Genomic DNA, 18,699 nt, shown 5'->3' with positions numbered 1-18,699 from the left:
GATGCACTTGATTTGATAGGCTAGCACAATATGAACTGTACCAAAAACCCGTATGAATGGTTTGTTTTCAATAATAGCCTGGCAGCGACTTGAGAGAGCAATGATGACGACAACACAACAACAAGAGAACTGCAGAGGCAACCAAAACTCTACATCTGTTCACTCCCTACATCCTTCAATTATTCACGTTCCGAGGTGGCTCTTCCTGCGGTGCTGAGCGCATGGGCTTTTCTCACCTTCGCTCCTCCAGGATCAGAGGGTACTGAGCCAAGAGGGCCAAGCGCACCACTGATTGCACTCCCTCTCCTCAACTCTTCGCTTCACCCCGCCTCGCATGTCATGCTCACCCAACTGGCAAAGCTGGCCTGGCTATAGGGAAAGCCACCTATTCAATTATACATGGCCAAGACGCAGTGGCTGGAGAAAGTTTGTTTTGGGCCGCTGCTGATGCGTGTGTGATGCGTTGAGGCACAAAATGGCTGCCGTGCCATGCGTCACCCAGGTTGTTGTTGTTGTGTCTTGGTGGGTTAACGAGGTGTACTGTTGTGGTATACTGTTGGGTAGTGCTGTAGCTGAGTGCTGTAACCTGTCTAGGAAAAGTTCAGTGACTGAATTTACCTATTTATTTACCTTTTTCTTTGCCAGCTAAGTACTACGTAATGCTAGATGTAGAGACAATGTGCGACTATGTGCTAGCATGTGATTGATAAAGTAGTTCCATTATGCGGATAAAAGAGGAGGCTCCTCCAGAGAGGAAGAGATGGCCCACCTCAAAATGTTAAAGACAAATTACAAGGAACTAGAAAACGAAATTTCCTGAAAAAAATGTGCGTGCTTATTTGTCTTAAAGTATTTCAACAAGCACACTAATAATAACAATGACACCGTGTCCATGTGGCTGTCCTGTCCTCACCCTTCTGGATGGTGCGTACTGAGATGAAGAAGCTCTGAGGAGGAGTCTCGTTGTCTAGGTCACTGAGGACGAAACGGATGCTGTCATGACCTTTGAACCCGGTGCCGGTAGTGTGGGCGTACCACACGCGGTTCAGCTCCACGTCCTCCTGGGTGAAGTTCTGACCCGCTCCCACGTCTGTCCAGCCAGCTTCTGCCTGCACAAAGGGAAGAGGACACACTAAAATGTTACTTTTACACATGGTCAGATGTAGGTCAGGAGGGTGACGTCAGGTGTATCTGGAGACGCTATAGATAGCGTTATTAAATATCTTGATTCTCAGTATCATTTGAAGAGGGGCCATGCTTTGCACTAACCTTGAGCTGCAGCCTGCCAAACCTGGGCCCAGCGTTGAGGATGTAGTAGAGCTTACTGGGAGGAGTGTCCAGGTCTTCTGCCTCCAACACCACACTGGAGATCACCCTCCTGTCCATCCAGTCCACCTCCACACCTGCATTTCTAACAGAGAAGATACACGAGATGGTCAGGACCACAGAAACACAAATAAATACTAGGGGCTACTGAGAGAAAGAGAAAGCGAGAGAGAGAGAGACATTATTAGAGCGTACAACCCCCAGCAAAGACACTGAGGGCCACAGAGACATTGGGGACAAAAGGAGGAGAAGGTACACACGTGAGCAAAGTACCAGTTCCAACTCATATACAGCTCCCTACAAGCAGTACCGACTAGCACCAGTCAACTGAGGGGCCCCAGCCCAGAGAGAGAAGGACAAACACAGTGGGCCACAGAGATAGAGAAAGACACATGCAGCTAGGGCCACAGAGCCCCTAACACCCTAGCCTCCCTAAACCTAGCACGCTCAGATGAGTCCTCATCCTGAACACACGTCAACAACACCAGATCCCCTCCCTCCCCCTGCTGCCTGGCATGGAACAATGGGCCAGGCGAGCAGGAGAGACCTGTCAGAGCCATCCACCAGGGCACCGCAAACAAGGAAGTGGGCATCTGCCAAAAAGCCACATTACTTCTGCCTATGCGGCCTTTATGGACTGCAACCCGTGCCAACGCACTGATTCAAAAAAACTCCTGATCTAAGGAGAAATAGTGGAACAACAGGAGGAGGAGGAGGAGGAGGAGGAGGAGGAGGACCTATTCAAGGATGTAACTTGATTCCCAGTCACTCATTCGAGTGGGGGACACAGGGAGATTTAACATACTCCCACACCCGCCACATGTGCTGTATAGGTTTGTGTGTGTTGACCCCCGAGTCCATACCCCCCCACCCTCCCCATCCCCCTTCTGCCCCAATCCTCCACCTCCCCTTCCCTCCCTCCCTCCATTCCATCCGCTTTCTTGCCCACCTTCACTCACCCCCTTTCTTTCCCGATCTCTCTCTTCCCCCCACCCCCACATTCCCTTCCTCCCCCTCCCTCCCCTTCCTCACCCAACCCTCCCTTATCCCCTTCTTGGCTCCGAGTGTTCCTCCCAGGGCGTTCTTCTTATCCTTACTTTAGCAGCCGGGGCTTTTCATCGTTGACTGGTAGGACAAGGAGGCGAGCGGTCCCCTGGATTGTGTGGCGGCCATCTGTCAGCTGCACAGTGAACGAATCCTTCAGGGTTTCCGTGTCATCGTGCATGTACATGATCCTCATTCCTGCAGATAGGGGCCAAGAGGGGAAGAGTCAGGGAGAGGGTGGGAGAGGGTGAACGGGAGGACAGATTGGTGGGATTTTGGTGGGATTTTGGGTTGGGGTGTTCGGTCGTGTTGTAAATAGAGTAGCAACCTGTGTAAATGTATGTTTTTAGGGTAGAGACATTGAAGTATTTCTACAAAAAATTTAAATATGTCGTTGAAATGAGAAACTAACTTTTCCAAGAACTGTAATGTTTTGTTGCGAAAAAGGAGTGCTGTCAACGCATCACATTTTCCACTCGTTTTTTCAACAGTATCAAATTGGGCTCATCACACAAACACATTGGCAATTTTCACTATTGCTATGGTCTTTGAAGAAGCCAAACCAAACAGATTGACCTAAAGCCTTGTTCACCTATGTTTCCATGGGTCAGCTGCTAACAAGGAGTGTGTGCGTGTATGTGCATGTGTGCTCAGTGACTGAACACTCAGTGTACAGTGGCTGTGAGGTAATTGTGCAGGCAGCAGAGAGAGAGAGAGAGAGAGAGAGAGAGAGAGAGAGAGAGAGAGAGAGAGAGAGAGAGAGAGAGAGAGAGAGAGAGAGAGAGAGAGAGAGAGCAGTTGGAAGGACCGTGTGCAGCGGAGACAGCAGCAGCAGCACCACGGGCGCTCTGCGACCTCTGTCTCGAACATCTGTTCAGCAGGGGCCTGACCCCGACGACGATGACAACACAACGCACAGCCCTCTGGAAGGAAGGGAGAGGGAGGAAGGGGCAGGCTGGCCTTGTAGTGGGATGCAAATACTGTACCCCCCGAATAACAACCCAACAACCTTAAACCCAGAAAGGCATAGACTAACAAATGACACTAGTCAACATATGGCACTAAACCAAAAGAATACACAGTGATACATGAAGGCAACTGCTGCCTTACTATAGATAAAAAAACAACGGTGCACAACAATTCTTCCCGGTGCATAGAATAACAGACATAGGCCTACAGTAAGCCATATGCTCCTGTAGAGTTTATTGCAATATTTCGACCATAAACTGAATAAGATTATTCAAATCAATTCTGTTTAAATCATTATTGGTCCCCTAAGGGCAAATACTTTTCGGGCTACAGTGGTGCTTCCGACATATACATACAATTCAAGTGTCTCACCTTGTTTGAGCTCCTCCATGGTGAAGGTATGTACAATCAGGCTCTGCAGCAGTAGCTTGGGGCCCATTTTCTTATAGCGGCTCATCTCCGTTCCATAGATCCCGTTCAGCAGGGTCCCGTGGGCTGGGGGAACCAACACTGTGAAGGTCAAAATGTCAGCCGGGGCGTCCAAGTCCAACGCGTTCAAAATGGCCGGACTCAGCTCCTTCATCCCTCCCTCTATCACCTGGGGAAAAAGAGGGATGAGGAAAAGGAGGATGAGTCCAAAGGGAAAGAAAGGAAGGAAGGAAGGAAATTAAGCAGGTGTGGTGTGAGGAGATGGAGGAGGAGACGTCATAGGAAGAGAGGGAAGACTCCGTCGCGGACCATGGACCTGTTTGAACACTGTGAAAATGCCTCCTTCCTCTCTCCCTTCCTTGAGGTAATCACTAGTCTAACACGGTTGGATATGCGAAAGCAAAGATTCCACCCCATAGCTTAGACCCACCAAGTCGTGTCAGATCAGTGGGATGACAGGAGGGTGCATTTTCCAAAGTATTTAAACATGGCCAAAGACTTCAAGCGTTAGATGAATGGATGTGAGGCGACTTACGGTGAAGTTGCTAAGCATCAGAGAGGGAGTCTCGTCGTTGGTGGGGTGGATGATGATGTAGAAGGGGACGGGGGTAGACTTGTGCATCCCGTCGCTCACACTGATCACCAGCTGGTCCACGGTGGGCTCAGTCCCCTGGTGCTCCGCCTGGACGTAGTTGATGTAGCCGGCTCTGAGGTGGAGCAGGCTGAATGAGACTGAACACACAACAACAACACAGCAGGGGTATGAGTAGAAATGAATATGTTTCATTGTACTCTTGTCGACTTAGAGTTAACTGTGTGCAAGGTCCATTCTGGCTGAGACTGAGTACACCGAACACAACAGCAGTGTATGGGAGAACAGTGGGCCTAGGCAGTATCTTATTCACATAATTCAAAAAAAAATGTGATAGTCACAAAGCTTTACTGCCATATAAGCATGATATAACATGTGTTAAAAAGGCTGTCCCTTATTGGTCCTTCGAACCGGATATAGAATTCCTTGTCCTTTGAGCCGGATTAAGTTTTTTTTTTTTTTTTAACAGTCATAATAGCTTGTGTCAGTAGATATCAGCAAGATAACTAATGGCCAACTTAGAACTAACCATGGTGTGGTGAACTAACCATGGCTAACCTTTTGACTACAGAGCTTAAGGGATAGTTCATGCTAAATCTATATTTGGGTGGAATTCCCCTTGCCTTGAGTTCTGTCTGAAGGCTTATATTGACAGAAACTACAATAATCCATTGTTTACTTCTGCCACAGCCAGGAGTTAGAATAATTAGCATTTTCCAAATTCATGAATGTAAACAACGGTACCGATGTTAGAAAAGCTATATTGCAAGCCACAACTTCCTCAAAAACACTTAAAACTAAGTTTGGAAGTGTCGATGCTCGCGAAGAACCTGTCCATGTTTTCTTGCCCGTCGTTATTTTTGAAGTAGTATCAGAATATTCCAATGCTCTGATAGCCACTGGTGAGTTTGTTCACAGCTGGTAATCAATCAGGATCTGAGTGCCCAATGGAATACAATATAACTTTATTGTTCATGTTACAGAAAACAACAGAAACAGTTGCGGCTTTGAGACTACATATGGAAATAGTTCCAGTTTTGAGTGACAAAATCCCAGCGATTATTTCAGCAGTATGCGTGTTTAAAAAATCCCTGCACCAACTACTGAACTTAGTTTGAAGTGTTTTTGAGGAAGTTTCTGCTTGCAATTCAGCTTTGCTTACATCGGTACCGCTGTTTACATTCATGAATTTGGATGATGCTAATTATGCTAACTCCTAGCTGTGGCAGAAGTGAACAATGGATTATTGTTGATTCTGTCACTATGGGCCTTCAGACACAGGTATGGGGACTTCCACCCAAATATAGATTTGGCATGAACTTCCCTTCAGCTATCACTTTAAGGATCTGTGTGCCACTGACCCACTCTGAGGCCTGCGTTGCTCTTCTCAAAGCCTGGCGAGGGCAGGGTGTTCTCCAGGAAGCCCTGTAGTGGTGGGTTTTCCAGGATGAAGAGGAGCTCTTCAGGGTACGTATCGGGGTCCTCAGCCCCCAGCACTCCCCCACATAGACAGTTTGAGGAGCCCTCGTCCACCACAAACATGTCACCTAACAGGGACACACAGTGAAAGACACATTAAATGATTGCATGAAATGATTGCACATGAAATTATTGCAATGGAATTCTCTTACGCAATTCACTCACATTTTTTTGTAATGGTTTCAGAAGCTTAAGAGGCATCATACATTTGGTTAGTAAATGTATCCATCCATCCCTAAACGTATGCCAATCTTCTTCCTTCCCTCTCCTCTCTCACATTCTCTCTCTCTCTCTCCCATCCTCCCTCTCTCGGCTCTTGGCCAGCACGCTGCCACCTGGGTGCTGATAAAGCCATCATGCCTGTGCTCGCTGGTGTCTGCACCCATTTACAGCACTGATAAATAATGAATGGAGAATGGGCAATGATGGGATGAAGGCTTGGATCAGGATCCACACTGATCGAAGGGGGGATGAGGTGTGTGTGTGTGTGTGTGTGTGTGTGTGTGTGTGTGTGTAGTTAATGACCAAATGTCTGGGATACAGGTGATAAAAAACACTGTCCCCCAAACAAGAAAAGAGGCAAAGCCGGATTCCTTTTTGTTTCGCTCCGCTAATTCTCTTTATTCAATGCAAATTAATTAGACAACTACATTTCCCCTGCAAACTACTCCAGATTTTGTTTGTGGGCCTGCTATGCAGCAGCGAAGATTGAGAATAAATATTCATTTTTTTCTTGGCTGGGATTAGCGAATTACCTGGTCATGGTCGAGATGGGGTATGGTGGGCCAGGATAGATAATCTTGGCAGCAAGAGGGGTAGAGAGGAGGCCTAACGTGTTTTCTTTTGTGAGCAAGGGATGCTCCTTTCTGTCTTTTGTTTGCTGGGGCCTTCATTGTCCAGTAGGCCTCGTGGGGAATCGGTGTCTGCTCGGCGCCCACCAGTTTGCTAACGTTAGCTCCCCTCCCCAACACAGCAGAGGAATAAGTCTGACCAGCTGTATGTGTGCCCTCTGCATGCAATAACACACCACAACACCATGCAGTAATTTACAACACAACACCCAGCAAGGGGTTTCCATTAAATGCCTTAACAACCCCCCTTCTCAACTACACACACACACACACACACACACACACACACACACAAGAATACACAAAGAAACACACCACCAAACACATACACAACATGCACGCACGCGTGCACACACACACACACACACACACACACACACACACCATGCTCACAACAGCCACTCTCCGTCTCTACTCCCCATCTCCTAACACCCTTCTTAGTCCTCTCATTCTCTCCCAGTGGTCACTGTTCCCTATTGATAACGACAAAGTTGCCTGTCACATGCAGGGGGCTTTATGGTCCAATCCCTCTTCTTGGCTCGGGCTCTAGCGAGAGACGTTCCCTCACTGTCCCCAGGAATGCATGTGTGTTTTGTGTGTGTGTGGGGACACAATGCTCGCCCTGCTGCCTCTCCCAGTGCAGAGTGTGTGTGCTCGGCTGATTAAGAGATTCCCGCTAGCGCGATGCGTACCGCCACCTGCCACTGAACTCCCAGCTTCAAAGCAGAGGGCAGGCTGGGATATTACTTCCATGGTCTGAGCGTGTGTTTACCATCATTAAGGGGATTGTGATTATCACTAAGTAGTTAAACCATTACACGTCGGGCCAAAATTCACAACAATAGAACTGAGGTGATGGGGAATCTTGTCTTGTTCGATGCACCCAGCTCCCCATAGAGCGGCATTGACAAGACAAAGAAAGATGAGGCGTCTCTGGTATACCCTTGTTTGCAGGGGTGTCTAGGATCCGGCCCACGAGGGGGTCCAATGCGGCCTGCGGGTGGTTGGATTAAAAATACAAATAATACTTTAAAAAATATATATGTTGCTGATTTTTTCTTTTGGGGGGGAAAACCAACTAAATATACTTTTAAATGACTGAAACCAAATCTAAACTGTGTAGAAATGATAATGGACCTACATTTATGCAAACAAAATGTATGCACTCACTAACTGTAAGTCGCTCTGGGTAAGATGACTAAAATGTAAATGTAAATAATGTCCAGCTCGCTAATAATCACCGAAATTAAAGCTAGCAGTCAGGGAGTATCGAAAATTCAGAAAACGATGGATAGAGGACAATCTTTTGCATATTTTGACGGCGAGGAAATATAACCAATTTTCAGTGCGGCCCTCCGGACCTCGTTGAAGACCGAATGCAGCCCCCGGGGCAAAATGACTTTGACACCCCTGATCTAGAGCCATATATAGAGTGTGTCTAAATATGTCTCTCTCTATACAAGTATATATGGCTCATATGTTTCTCTCGATATACAGTATGTATCTATATATCTTTATATACAGTGCCTTGCAAAAGTATTCATCCCCCATCCCCCTCATTTTTCGTATTTTGTTGCATTACAACCTGTAATTTAAATGGAATACTTTCGCAAGCCACTGTACAGTACCAGTCAAAAGTTTGGACACAACTACTCATTCAAGGGTTTTCTTTAGACATTAAAACTATGAAATAACACATATGGAATCATGTAGTAACCAAAAAAGTGTTAAACAAATCAAAAAAATTTTTTTATTTGAGATTCTTAAAAGTAGCCACCATTTGAAATGGTTTGGTATGAGTTGGAACGCAGAGTGAAGGAAAGCAGCCAACAAGTGCTCAGCATATGTGGGAACTCCTTGAAGACTGTTGGAAAAGCATTCCAGGTGAAGCTGGTTGAGAGAATGCCAAGAGTGTGCAAAGCTGTCATCAAGGCAAAGGGTTCCTATTTGAAGAATCTGAAATCTAAAATATATTTTGACTTGTTTAACACTTTTTTGGTTACTACATGATTCCGTATGTGTTATAGTTCATAGTTTTGATGTCTTCACTATTATTCTACAATGTAGGAAATAGTAAAAATTAAGAAAAACCCTTGAATGAGTAGGTGTGTCCAAACTTTTGACTGGTACTGTAACTCTCTAGTGTGTTTGGAAAGTATTCAGACCCCTTGACTTTTTCCACATTTTGTTACGTAATAGCCTTATTCTAAAATGGATTACATCGTTTTTTCCCCTCATCAATCTACATACAATACCCCATACTAACAAAGCAAAAACTGCTTTTTAGAATTTTTAGCAAATTTCAACAAAACAAACCCAGGAAATATCTCATTTACATAAGTATTCAAACCCTTTACTCAGTACTTTGTTGAAGCACCTTTTGTAGCGATTACAGCTGTTGGTGCTGTCATCTTCAGGACAGGAATACCGGCTTACTTAACGGAGGAATAAACACACATGTTCATCGTTGGTGTTTCAACCAGAATGCGGGAATGCCCTTTTTTTATTTCCGCACATGCGCAGTTGTACATCTCTCATAGGGCATAACTGTACCAGTGTAAGAACACAATTTATAACATATTAGTCTATATGTTAACACCCCCACTTGCTCTTATACTGTACAAGTCGTATTCAACCTAACTATCAACACATTTAGCTTACAGTTATACATCTCACAAATGTCAGTTTACATTCCAAACATATAACCCAATAATTTTTTATTTTTGAACTTCGTTACAGGTTTAGTCAAAACATCTGCAACCATGTCTGCCGTTGGACAATATTCAATACTTATTTTGCCATCACTGAGTGCAGATCGAATGAAATGATATCTGATGTCAACATGTTTACATCTCTGACGACATACTGGGTTCTTTGACAGAGCAATTGCACCTTGGTTATCTTCAAAGATTGTTACTGGTGCATATTGGCACTCACTATCCATCTGGCCCAATAACTGTACAAGGTACAAACTTTCTTGTGTAGTAGCAGCCAGTGCCATGTACTCTGCTTCACATGTAGATAAAGCTACTGTTGGCTGCTTCTTAGATCTCCATGAAATAACAGGTCCACATTTAGTTAAACTAAAACAATACCCTGTTATGCTTCGTCTGTCACTTTGATCTGCTGCCCAATCAGCATCACTATATGCTACGAGGTTGAGTTTTTCCACCCCCTTTTTGTAACACAACTCCTGATTCATTGTCCCCTTCAAGTACCTCAACACATGTTTAGCTGTTATCCAGTGTTGCTCTTTTGGTTCTGATAGGTATTGTGACAGCTTGCTGACAATCCAACTGATATCCGGTCTTGTACATGTCATAACATATATCAAGCTGCCTATCACTTCACGATACCTTTTTGAATCAATAGGTTCACCATCACCATCAAAGTTTTGTTTTTGTTCACATGGTGTTGACCTTGTTTTACAGTCTGACATACCAAACCTTTCCAGTATCTTGGTTATGTACCTTGTTTGGTTCATCTTCATTTTCCCTTCACTTTGTGTAAAATCAATGCCTAGGAAATGTCCAAGCCTCCCAAGATCTTTCATCTTAAATTTTTCACTTAACATTTTTTTTACACTTGTGAGTGAGTCACTATCACTAGCAGCGATAATTAGATCATCGACCCAAATTATCAAAATGATCCTTTCTGTTGCAGTTTGTTTGTTATAAACACAGTGATCAGCTGGGTTCTGTGTAAAACCGTTTTCACTAAGGTGATCATGCAACATTTTGTTCCAGTTCCTTCCTGACTGTTTCAGGCCGTACAGTGACTTGTTCAGTTTGCAGACTAGTTGCTCACCTGTATCTGACCTGACTTCAAAACCCTCTGGTTGCTCCATGTTCACTTCACAGTCAATAGGAGCATGTAGATATGCTGTTTTGACATCCATCTGATGTAACTCTAAGTCATACTGAGCTGCTAGCTGCATCAAACAACGTACTGATGTCATATTTGCAGTTGGAGAAAAAGTATCCTTATAGTCTATTCCTGCCACTTGACTATACCCCTTTGCAACATATCTTGCCTTGTATGTCTCAGTCTCATCTGAATTGTTTTTGACCGTATAGACCCACCTGCCCCCCACTGCATTTTTACCCTCTGGCAGTGTGGTCAATGTGAATGTATCATTTTCCCTAAGGGAATCCATCTCCTCCTTCATAGCAGTAGCCCAAATCTCTGATTTTGGTGAAATCATTGCTTCTTTGAAGGTTTGTGGTGCATTGCACATTACTCTGTAGCAGTAGTCAACACTAGGTGGTATCTGGTCATCACACTTCACTTTACACTCATAGTATTTTAAGTACTGGGGCTTCTTCCTCTCTCTGTCTGGATAGCGTGGACTCTGACTATCTGAAGTCTCGATTTGCACATCTCGATTTGCACAAGATGGCAGAATTTTGATCTGCCATCTTGGCTTTTGGCATGGGGGATTGAAATCTCTCCCCATGAAGATCATCACTCATTTCCAAATCTGTCTGAGTTTGGCGTTCGACTACACCTTTTGTAACGAACTTGACTAATCTGTTTTTTAAGAACTTTTCCAGTGTCTGGGTAGTAGACTAGGTATGCTGGACTATTTTTATCATACCTGACAAAAATACCCTTTTCACATCTTGAGTCCAACTTTTTCTTGTTCTGTCTGTATGCATAGCAAACAGATCCAAATTATTTCATCTTTGAAAGATCAGGCTTTCTCCCAGTAAACATGTAGTGTAGAGTCTGTCATACACGCTTATTGTAACACCTATTGCGAATTACTGCAGCAGTCATTACAGCATTACAGCATACAGGTTGCTCTCAAGTAGCATGCATCTTGCCATTTCAAACAGTGTTCTCCAATTTCTCTCAGCGGTCCCATTTTGATGGGGTGAGTAAGGGGCTGAAGTTTCATGTCTTATGGCATTCTTACTGAGCAGTGACTGGAACTCTTTGGCTGTGTACTCTGTGCCATTATCTGACCTGACACACTTTATTTTTCCATAAGGGGCCACATAAGCAATAAACTTCTCAGTAGCTTTTACAGTATCACTTTTTGCTTTTAGGAAATATACAAAAACTGCCCCTGAATAATCATCCGTAAATGCTAGAGTATATCTGAACCCATCTTTTGCCTCTGGCTCAATAGGGCCAGCCAAATCAGTGTGCACAAGCTCAAGAGCTGCTTTTGCCTTTTCATCAGGCTCTCTGTTTCTGCTCTGAACAAATTTTCCCTGTGTGCAGATTTCACAGTTGAGGGTAGATTTGTCAATCTTACCTGTGATTTTCATTCCCTCTGTCACATTTTCTAACTTTGACACATCCTCAAAATTACAGTGGCCAATAATTTTGTGCCATGTGTGAATATCATAGCACCCATGACATCCATCATCATTTTCATCACTTACAGTGTTAAGATAGTAAAGTCTATCGTACTCCTCGATGTCAAAAGTGGTACCGTTCTTGTGGATGAGCTTGTTACACCCCTGTCGAAAGTTGACTGAAGCTCCGTTGGCTGTCGCTGCTTTAACAGAGAAAATGTCCTGTGGAAACGACGGCACGTACAGCGCCTTCGTCAGCGTTGTTTTCACCCGACGACCCGTGTTGTCTCTCAGGTAAACCTCCGCTGCACCTCTCCTCTCCGCGACACCATTCGTTCTTGTTCCGTCAGCCAGCTCCACGGAATGTTTTTCCGGTTTGAAAGTCTCGTCAAACTCCTTAAACTTCCCGATGTCCGTGACTATATGTGACGTTGCTCCCGTATCAACCATCAGCCCTTTTTGTTTCAGTCCACGAACCTGACAGTCACTTATTCTGAATGCAAATGTGTGGCCTTCAGCATCTGTTGCTTGTTTCACATTGTCTCTTCTTTTTCGTCTGCAATTTGCGTCAGTATGAGTGGAGCTCTTGCAAAAACTACACCACTGTCTCCGTTCTCTGTGCTCTCCAGTAACGGTACATTCCCGGGCCTTGTGCCCTTTCTGGCCACAGTTGAAGCAGGTTATCTCGGTCCCTTTATCTCTTCCTCTTGGCCAGCTAACTTTAATGTTACTTGCCTTCATCACGTTGTCGTCAGTGGAAATGGCGCTAAACTTCTCGGTGCTTTCATAGCTCCTCAACTTGGTTTTGAACTTGCCATAAGTTGTCGGCTCGTCACTCTGCGTTATGTGGATGGCAAACGGCTTAAATGATTCGGGCAAACCTTTCAGAATCATTGCAATCAACAGCCCGTCACTTAAAGTCTCTTCAACATTCTGTTGGGTTCTATTTTTCTCATAATTGGATCTGTATGTGATGAATAGCTTAAAAGGAATGCATTAGTTTGAACTGTACTGATATAAATTGTTTCACATAACAGGCTGTTATTCATGTAAGGAACGTTAGGGGTAGGACAGATAAGACTTGTATTTCTCACAGATACGAACACTCTCTCTTTGTTGTCTGTGAAACCGTCCTTGAACATGGGTACTATTGGGGATTTATTATTCTCCTAAATTGATGGGATGACTAACTTAGAAAGAATGCAGTCTTGACTGGGCTAATGTAGGCTGTGACACCTGGCAAGGCTGTGATTGATGTGAAGAGCTGTTTTAGGGGTTAAAATAAGATAAGGATTGTGTCTTCAAATGCTAGACTATAATAATTATTTGTGATCTGTGAGCCTTCCTTTGACTAGGAATGATGTCTAAGGGAGCTGGCTCTTCTCACTATGATAGGTTGTTATGATAATCTTGTGCCTGGCTGAAGTGTGTAACAAATGGCGCCGAGGAGATGAGAGCAACCCCTGAATCAACGGATTGGCTGAGAAAGTTTAAACCACGCTCAAGTCTTTACTCTAATTGGCCAGCAGAGAAGTGGGAAACTCCCTCTGTCAGAGTATTTGGGTATTGTTTCTGGAACAATGTGTTAGTTGTCTGGAGTGTCCTGCGAGACATCACAGAGAGCCCGTATATACGAAACATCATATTTACCATTGAAGGTTTTTGCATTAATTAAAATAATTAGTATACCTTAGAAGTCGTGTTGACCTCTTTTGTTCCTGATACCAGATTTGAATTGACGCGACTTTGACAGTACATGGAGTACAGTGGAATGGTGTCTTTTGGGTGCTGACTCCACAGGTTATAATGATAGCAACTTATGCCTGGCAACATCCCTGGCAACAATGTGCAACAAATGGAGTGCCGAGGAGTTGGGACCAACCCCTGCGCCAACGGATTGGCTGAACCACACTCAGTCCTTTGCTCTGGTTGGCCAACAGAAGAGGTGGAGGCTTTCTGTCAGAGTATTTGAGAAAGAACCTGTAAACAATACTTCTAGTTCTCTGAGTGCCCTGCGTGGTATTTCAGTGGACCTGTATATACGAACCTTCATACTTATCATACATACATTTTGCATATAATAAATTAAGCTTGGATTGAAGATCTCTTGATTCTTATTCCAATACCAGATTTGAATTACGCAATTTCTAACAATTGGTGACCTCCGACTGTGATCTGGTAGCGGAACTTCACTTCGCTGGAATTCATCCAGCCTATTGGACAATCGCTGTCTTCGAACCGTGTGTTTCACAAATAGCCCGGGCTTCTAAAAAGGTAAGCAAAACCCCTATTGTAATATAACTAAAGTTTTGCACATTGGCTTTATCCAAATTAATTTTGTGAAACACCTGTTTGATGTAATGAACCCTATTGTACTATAAATAACAATTACAGTATACTATTTCGATTTCATAATATACTATGCAAATGTTTGATGATTGTGATGGTTAAACCCATGGGAGTGCGAGCTATGACTAAGGCTCATAGGAGGCACTTTAAAGTAGATTAGACAGTGCGACGCTATGACTAAGGCTCATAGGAGGTACTTTAAAATAGATTAGATAGTGCGACGCTATGACTAAGGCTCATAGGAGGTACTTTAAAATAGATTAGATAGTGCGACGCTATGACTGAAGGCTCATAGGAGGTACTTTAAAATAGTTTAGACAGTGCGAGCTATGACTGAGGCTCACAGGAGGTACTTTAAAATAGTTTAGACAGTGCGAGCTATGACTGAGAGACTCATAGGAGGTACTTTAAAAGTTAGACAGTGCGAGTGTTGTCGTATGCATGAGAGTGTGAATGACAAACCTGTATACCTTGATAGAAAACTAATTGGGAATTAAAACGTCTGTGGCTGTCCAAACTGTATAATTTGGGGATAACTGTTGGGTTTGTGGTTGCTTAAACCATATAACCCGTTAATAACAATTAGGAACATAAAGCTAAAGTGATGAATGACTAGTGTGACTGAACTGAAACGTTTGAGCTGATATGATTGAACTGTGGCGTTTGATGTTTGACCCTGCAAAATACTGGTTAAACAATTAGACTGAAATAATTCGGTTTATCGTTGAAATATAAACATGCACCAACTTTAACTAATTAGGTGGGAATAATTTGATTTAAATAACTAGATTAAAGTACTTTAAATAACGACAGAATATTGGAAACACTAACACAGCTCCTCAAAAGAGCCTGCTCCCAGAGGAAGAGAGAGTTGCGAGGGGAGGGGCTGGAGAGAGCGAAACTGTGGCTTTTGGAGCGAGGAAAGACTGGAGTTGGCTGGGAACACCACGGGGTGATTATTTGAGAGGTGCCTAGGGGTTTCTGACGATGGATATTCTGAACTTGCTCATCTGAGCGTAGACGTGCGTCATGGGTGAGAAAGTGGAAAATATTTACTTTTGCATTTTTGGTGATTTGGCAGACGCTCTTGTCCAGAGCGACTTGCAGGAGCGATTGGGGTTGAGTGCCTTGCTCGAGGGCACATCGGCAGATTTTTCGCCTGGTCGGCTCGGGGATTGGAACCGGCGACCTCTCGGTTGTTGGCGCGGCGCTATTGATCACTAAGCTGCCTGCCGCCCCATATGAGTTTAAGGTTGTGGCGTTGTTTGATCATGTGATAAGGTTTAACTGCTAATCGGACCATAACTAATGTGGTTATGGAAGTAATGTATAGGTAGGGGAGAGCCAATAGGGGGCTCCATTGAACTATTATGGTTTATTTGGCATTTCGGTGGCATGAGGCGAAGTCAACGGCTGGTGTGGGTGGTGACCGGATGCTACTGAGTATTTAGTTTGGTAATGTTGAATGGACTATTTGTAGCGTGTTTTGGGGTTAAATAGAAAAACTTACTTATTCAATAGGGAATCAAAGGGAGAGAGAGTTTTTTGCTGAGGTGAAAGCTACTGCGATTTTCATTTGGTGATGTCACTTGCTCTATGAACTGGGAGTAGTTACTTTGAGAGCATCGCAGATGGTGTGGAGTGACTGGCGATGTCCCTGGTTCGAACACAGGTAGGGACAGTAGACAAAGCTTTCGCAGTGGGGGCTATATACCTAGATTACTATGTGGATTGAGAAATGTGAAAGGTTGAATTAGATAGCTTAAATAGAAGTATTCTAGAAAAGTCTATGAAAATATGTTATAAGGTTACCATGTGCTCTCCCCGAAGGAGCAAGGGGAGGGTGAGAGACAGTACAGTTCAGATGGTAGGAACATCATTAAATGTATGCTAATCAACGATAGCAAGTAGTTGTTTTATTAATTAGGGCATAATCAGAGAGAACAATTAAATAAATTGAATAGCGAACTGAAATGGTTTAGCGGGAAATGAGGAATTAGATTGATACAAACAATTATTGATGGGTTAAGACTGGGGATAACCAGGAGAAAGAGATTAGCTCATCTCGTTGGAATGTTGCCAAGGGCTAGGGGAGCAGTAGTGGAGTTAGGCAGTATTTAGGTCATAAAAGTGAGCTACCAAATTAAGGCCTGGCTATTTGTGGTTGTTTTTCAAATTGGGTTTTTCAAACAAAAAACAACACACCTAGTATGATGTTTATAAAGCCTTGTTGTTTCAATTTTGGGGGGTTTCAGCAGGTCAAGGGTGATAGGTCTTAGAGGAGCACACAGTGAATTTTATGGAGTTTTTTAGCTTTTGGCTGAGTTTGGGGTATATATGATTTCTTATGAGAATGAATGTCATGAGGATTTAATGAACACTTGGGATAACTAACATTTATGAAATATTTAGAATAATGTTAATGTTTAGTATACTATGGGATTAAACAGTTCGTTAAATGATTTCAATTGCCTCTGAACTCTGTTTTAACCTTCTGGTGTTAATTAATCATCCACACTAGTAAATTCTAAAGGCATGAGAAGAGGACTTTAAGATAGTTTATTTTACTAAGTTGAGGGTAATTTATAGTACTGTGAAAATTGTGAAGAAGATTATAATTTGGTAATAATATATTTGATTTGAACCATTAAATAACAGAAGACAGAGTGGAGGAATGGCAATTGGATAATGAATTACCAATATTACCAAAGTGATTGTTTAGGTAGGTGTTAATATGGACACATGGCCAAATCATGTGTCAAAAAGGGGGATGGTTGGATTAAATATTAAATATATACGAAGGAGAGGACAAAATACTTTAAAAAACAACAACAACACGTATGATAGTTTATTAACCACACCTGTATGTCAGAGGTTTTGTGCCCCACAGGTGAACTAAAGGAGACGGTGACCCACTCTATCTAACCAGGAGACTGAAGCAGGCCTGGCAGGAAGGGCCCTACCAAGTACTGCCTTTGCCAGCAGAATAGCTGAGAGATCCATCTGGGTGCATGTCACTCACTGCAAAAAGGTAAACCCAGCTACACCTGACGAACAAACACAGAGTTAGGAGAAAGAACCGATCACCACTAGGGTTCGGGGGTTGGCTCCTTAACGAAGATTCCCTTACCCTGTCTGATCATCCCTGTGTGAGTTCGATAGAAGGTGAAGCAATGGGTTGGCCTCTGGCGTCTGACATGTTCTCAGGGCGAGGGTGGGGATTCACAGGTCTCCCGACGGTAGGTAGCTGTCTGATTGTGGGGGCCATATTCCTAACACACATGGACCCTCCTGTTTCAGCCAGAAGTGGTAGTTAACCTAACACAAGTTGAAAAGGCATAGGAGACAGCTAGACGTAGGGAAAGGGGAAGTACTAGGGACTTTAGAGAAGGACATCACCAATCTCCATACACAGTTTAGGGACAGGTGTAGTATTGTGAAAGTAGGGAATTATCAGAAATGGCAGTGCGACCCATATAAGGGTAGGTACTGTCTGAAAGTCTGAATTATGCTAAAACAGATTACAGACCTGACAGGTGAGATATCCTCTTCAACTGGGGCACCCTATAGAGTAAACCTCTCTGAGGGAGGTAGTGAGACAGTGCAAACTATAGACCTGAAGGAAGTAGTACAGATGGAGACGGAGTAAATAGATTTTAACCTGTGGTTGGAATGGATTCAGTATACGGTCTAAAGAGGACTGTTATGCCTGTAGGACAGCCAAACCGAGGTTAACAACTACTCCGTTCCCCTTGACAGGCTTTGACTCTCTGTCAGGTTTATCCTCCATGCAAGCCACCTGGGAATGTGGTGAAAGAGTCTTATGGTAACTTGCACTATCTGTATCCCCCATAACAAAGTCATCCCAACCTGGGTTGCCTCAGTTTGAAGTCACAGGGGATTCTTATTGTTTTTCTAGGACTAATAAGATAGGATACAGGGTAGGGCATCTTAGCTCCTGCTCCCACACAGATAATGTCACAACTAAAAGAGACCATGACTAATCTCTCCTCTTTGTTGCAGCCAGAGGATTTTAGGAACCAAAACCAGGCCCGTGCTGACATCTGATGGTTGTGTGGTGATAACTGATTGTGAACTCACCTACATACGCAAACAATCAAACGTGTCAGAGACTGGTGAGTTGTCACATAGAAAGTAGGACCTCCTCCTGGGATCCTTTGATGAAAGGATATATATTGATGGGATAGCAGTACCCCGAGGGGTTCCAGAACAATTCAAAGCTAGGAATCAGATCGCAGCTGGGTTTGAATCAAGTATTTTCTGGTGGTCAACAATTAATAAAAATGTAGATTGGATAAATTATATTTAATATAACCAGCAAAAGATTTATAAA

General features: G+C 43.7%; 1 protein-coding gene across 1 annotated transcript in view; it reads right to left on the bottom strand.

Moving 5' to 3' along the window:
• frem1b (Fras1 related extracellular matrix 1b) overlaps positions 1–18,699 on the bottom strand; it is a gene marked incomplete at its 5' end in the record, with an annotated part of 56,417 nt that overhangs the window by 20,805 nt on the left and 16,913 nt on the right. Inside the window, 6 exons of the mRNA XM_084163772.1 lie at positions 914–1,105; positions 1,266–1,411; positions 2,424–2,568; positions 3,712–3,937; positions 4,304–4,500; positions 5,722–5,907. Coding sequence (XP_084019898.1) covers positions 914–1,105; positions 1,266–1,411; positions 2,424–2,568; positions 3,712–3,937; positions 4,304–4,500; positions 5,722–5,907 — 1,092 coding nt within the window. The remainder of the gene's footprint in view (positions 1–913; positions 1,106–1,265; positions 1,412–2,423; positions 2,569–3,711; positions 3,938–4,303; positions 4,501–5,721; positions 5,908–18,699) is intronic.

This window comes from Coregonus lavaretus (genome assembly GCF_964263955.1).
Source record: "Coregonus lavaretus genome assembly, chromosome: 6".
NCBI classification, from domain to species: domain Eukaryota; kingdom Metazoa; phylum Chordata; class Actinopteri; order Salmoniformes; family Salmonidae; genus Coregonus; species Coregonus lavaretus.
This window is presented reverse-complemented; position numbering and strand designations above follow the sequence as displayed.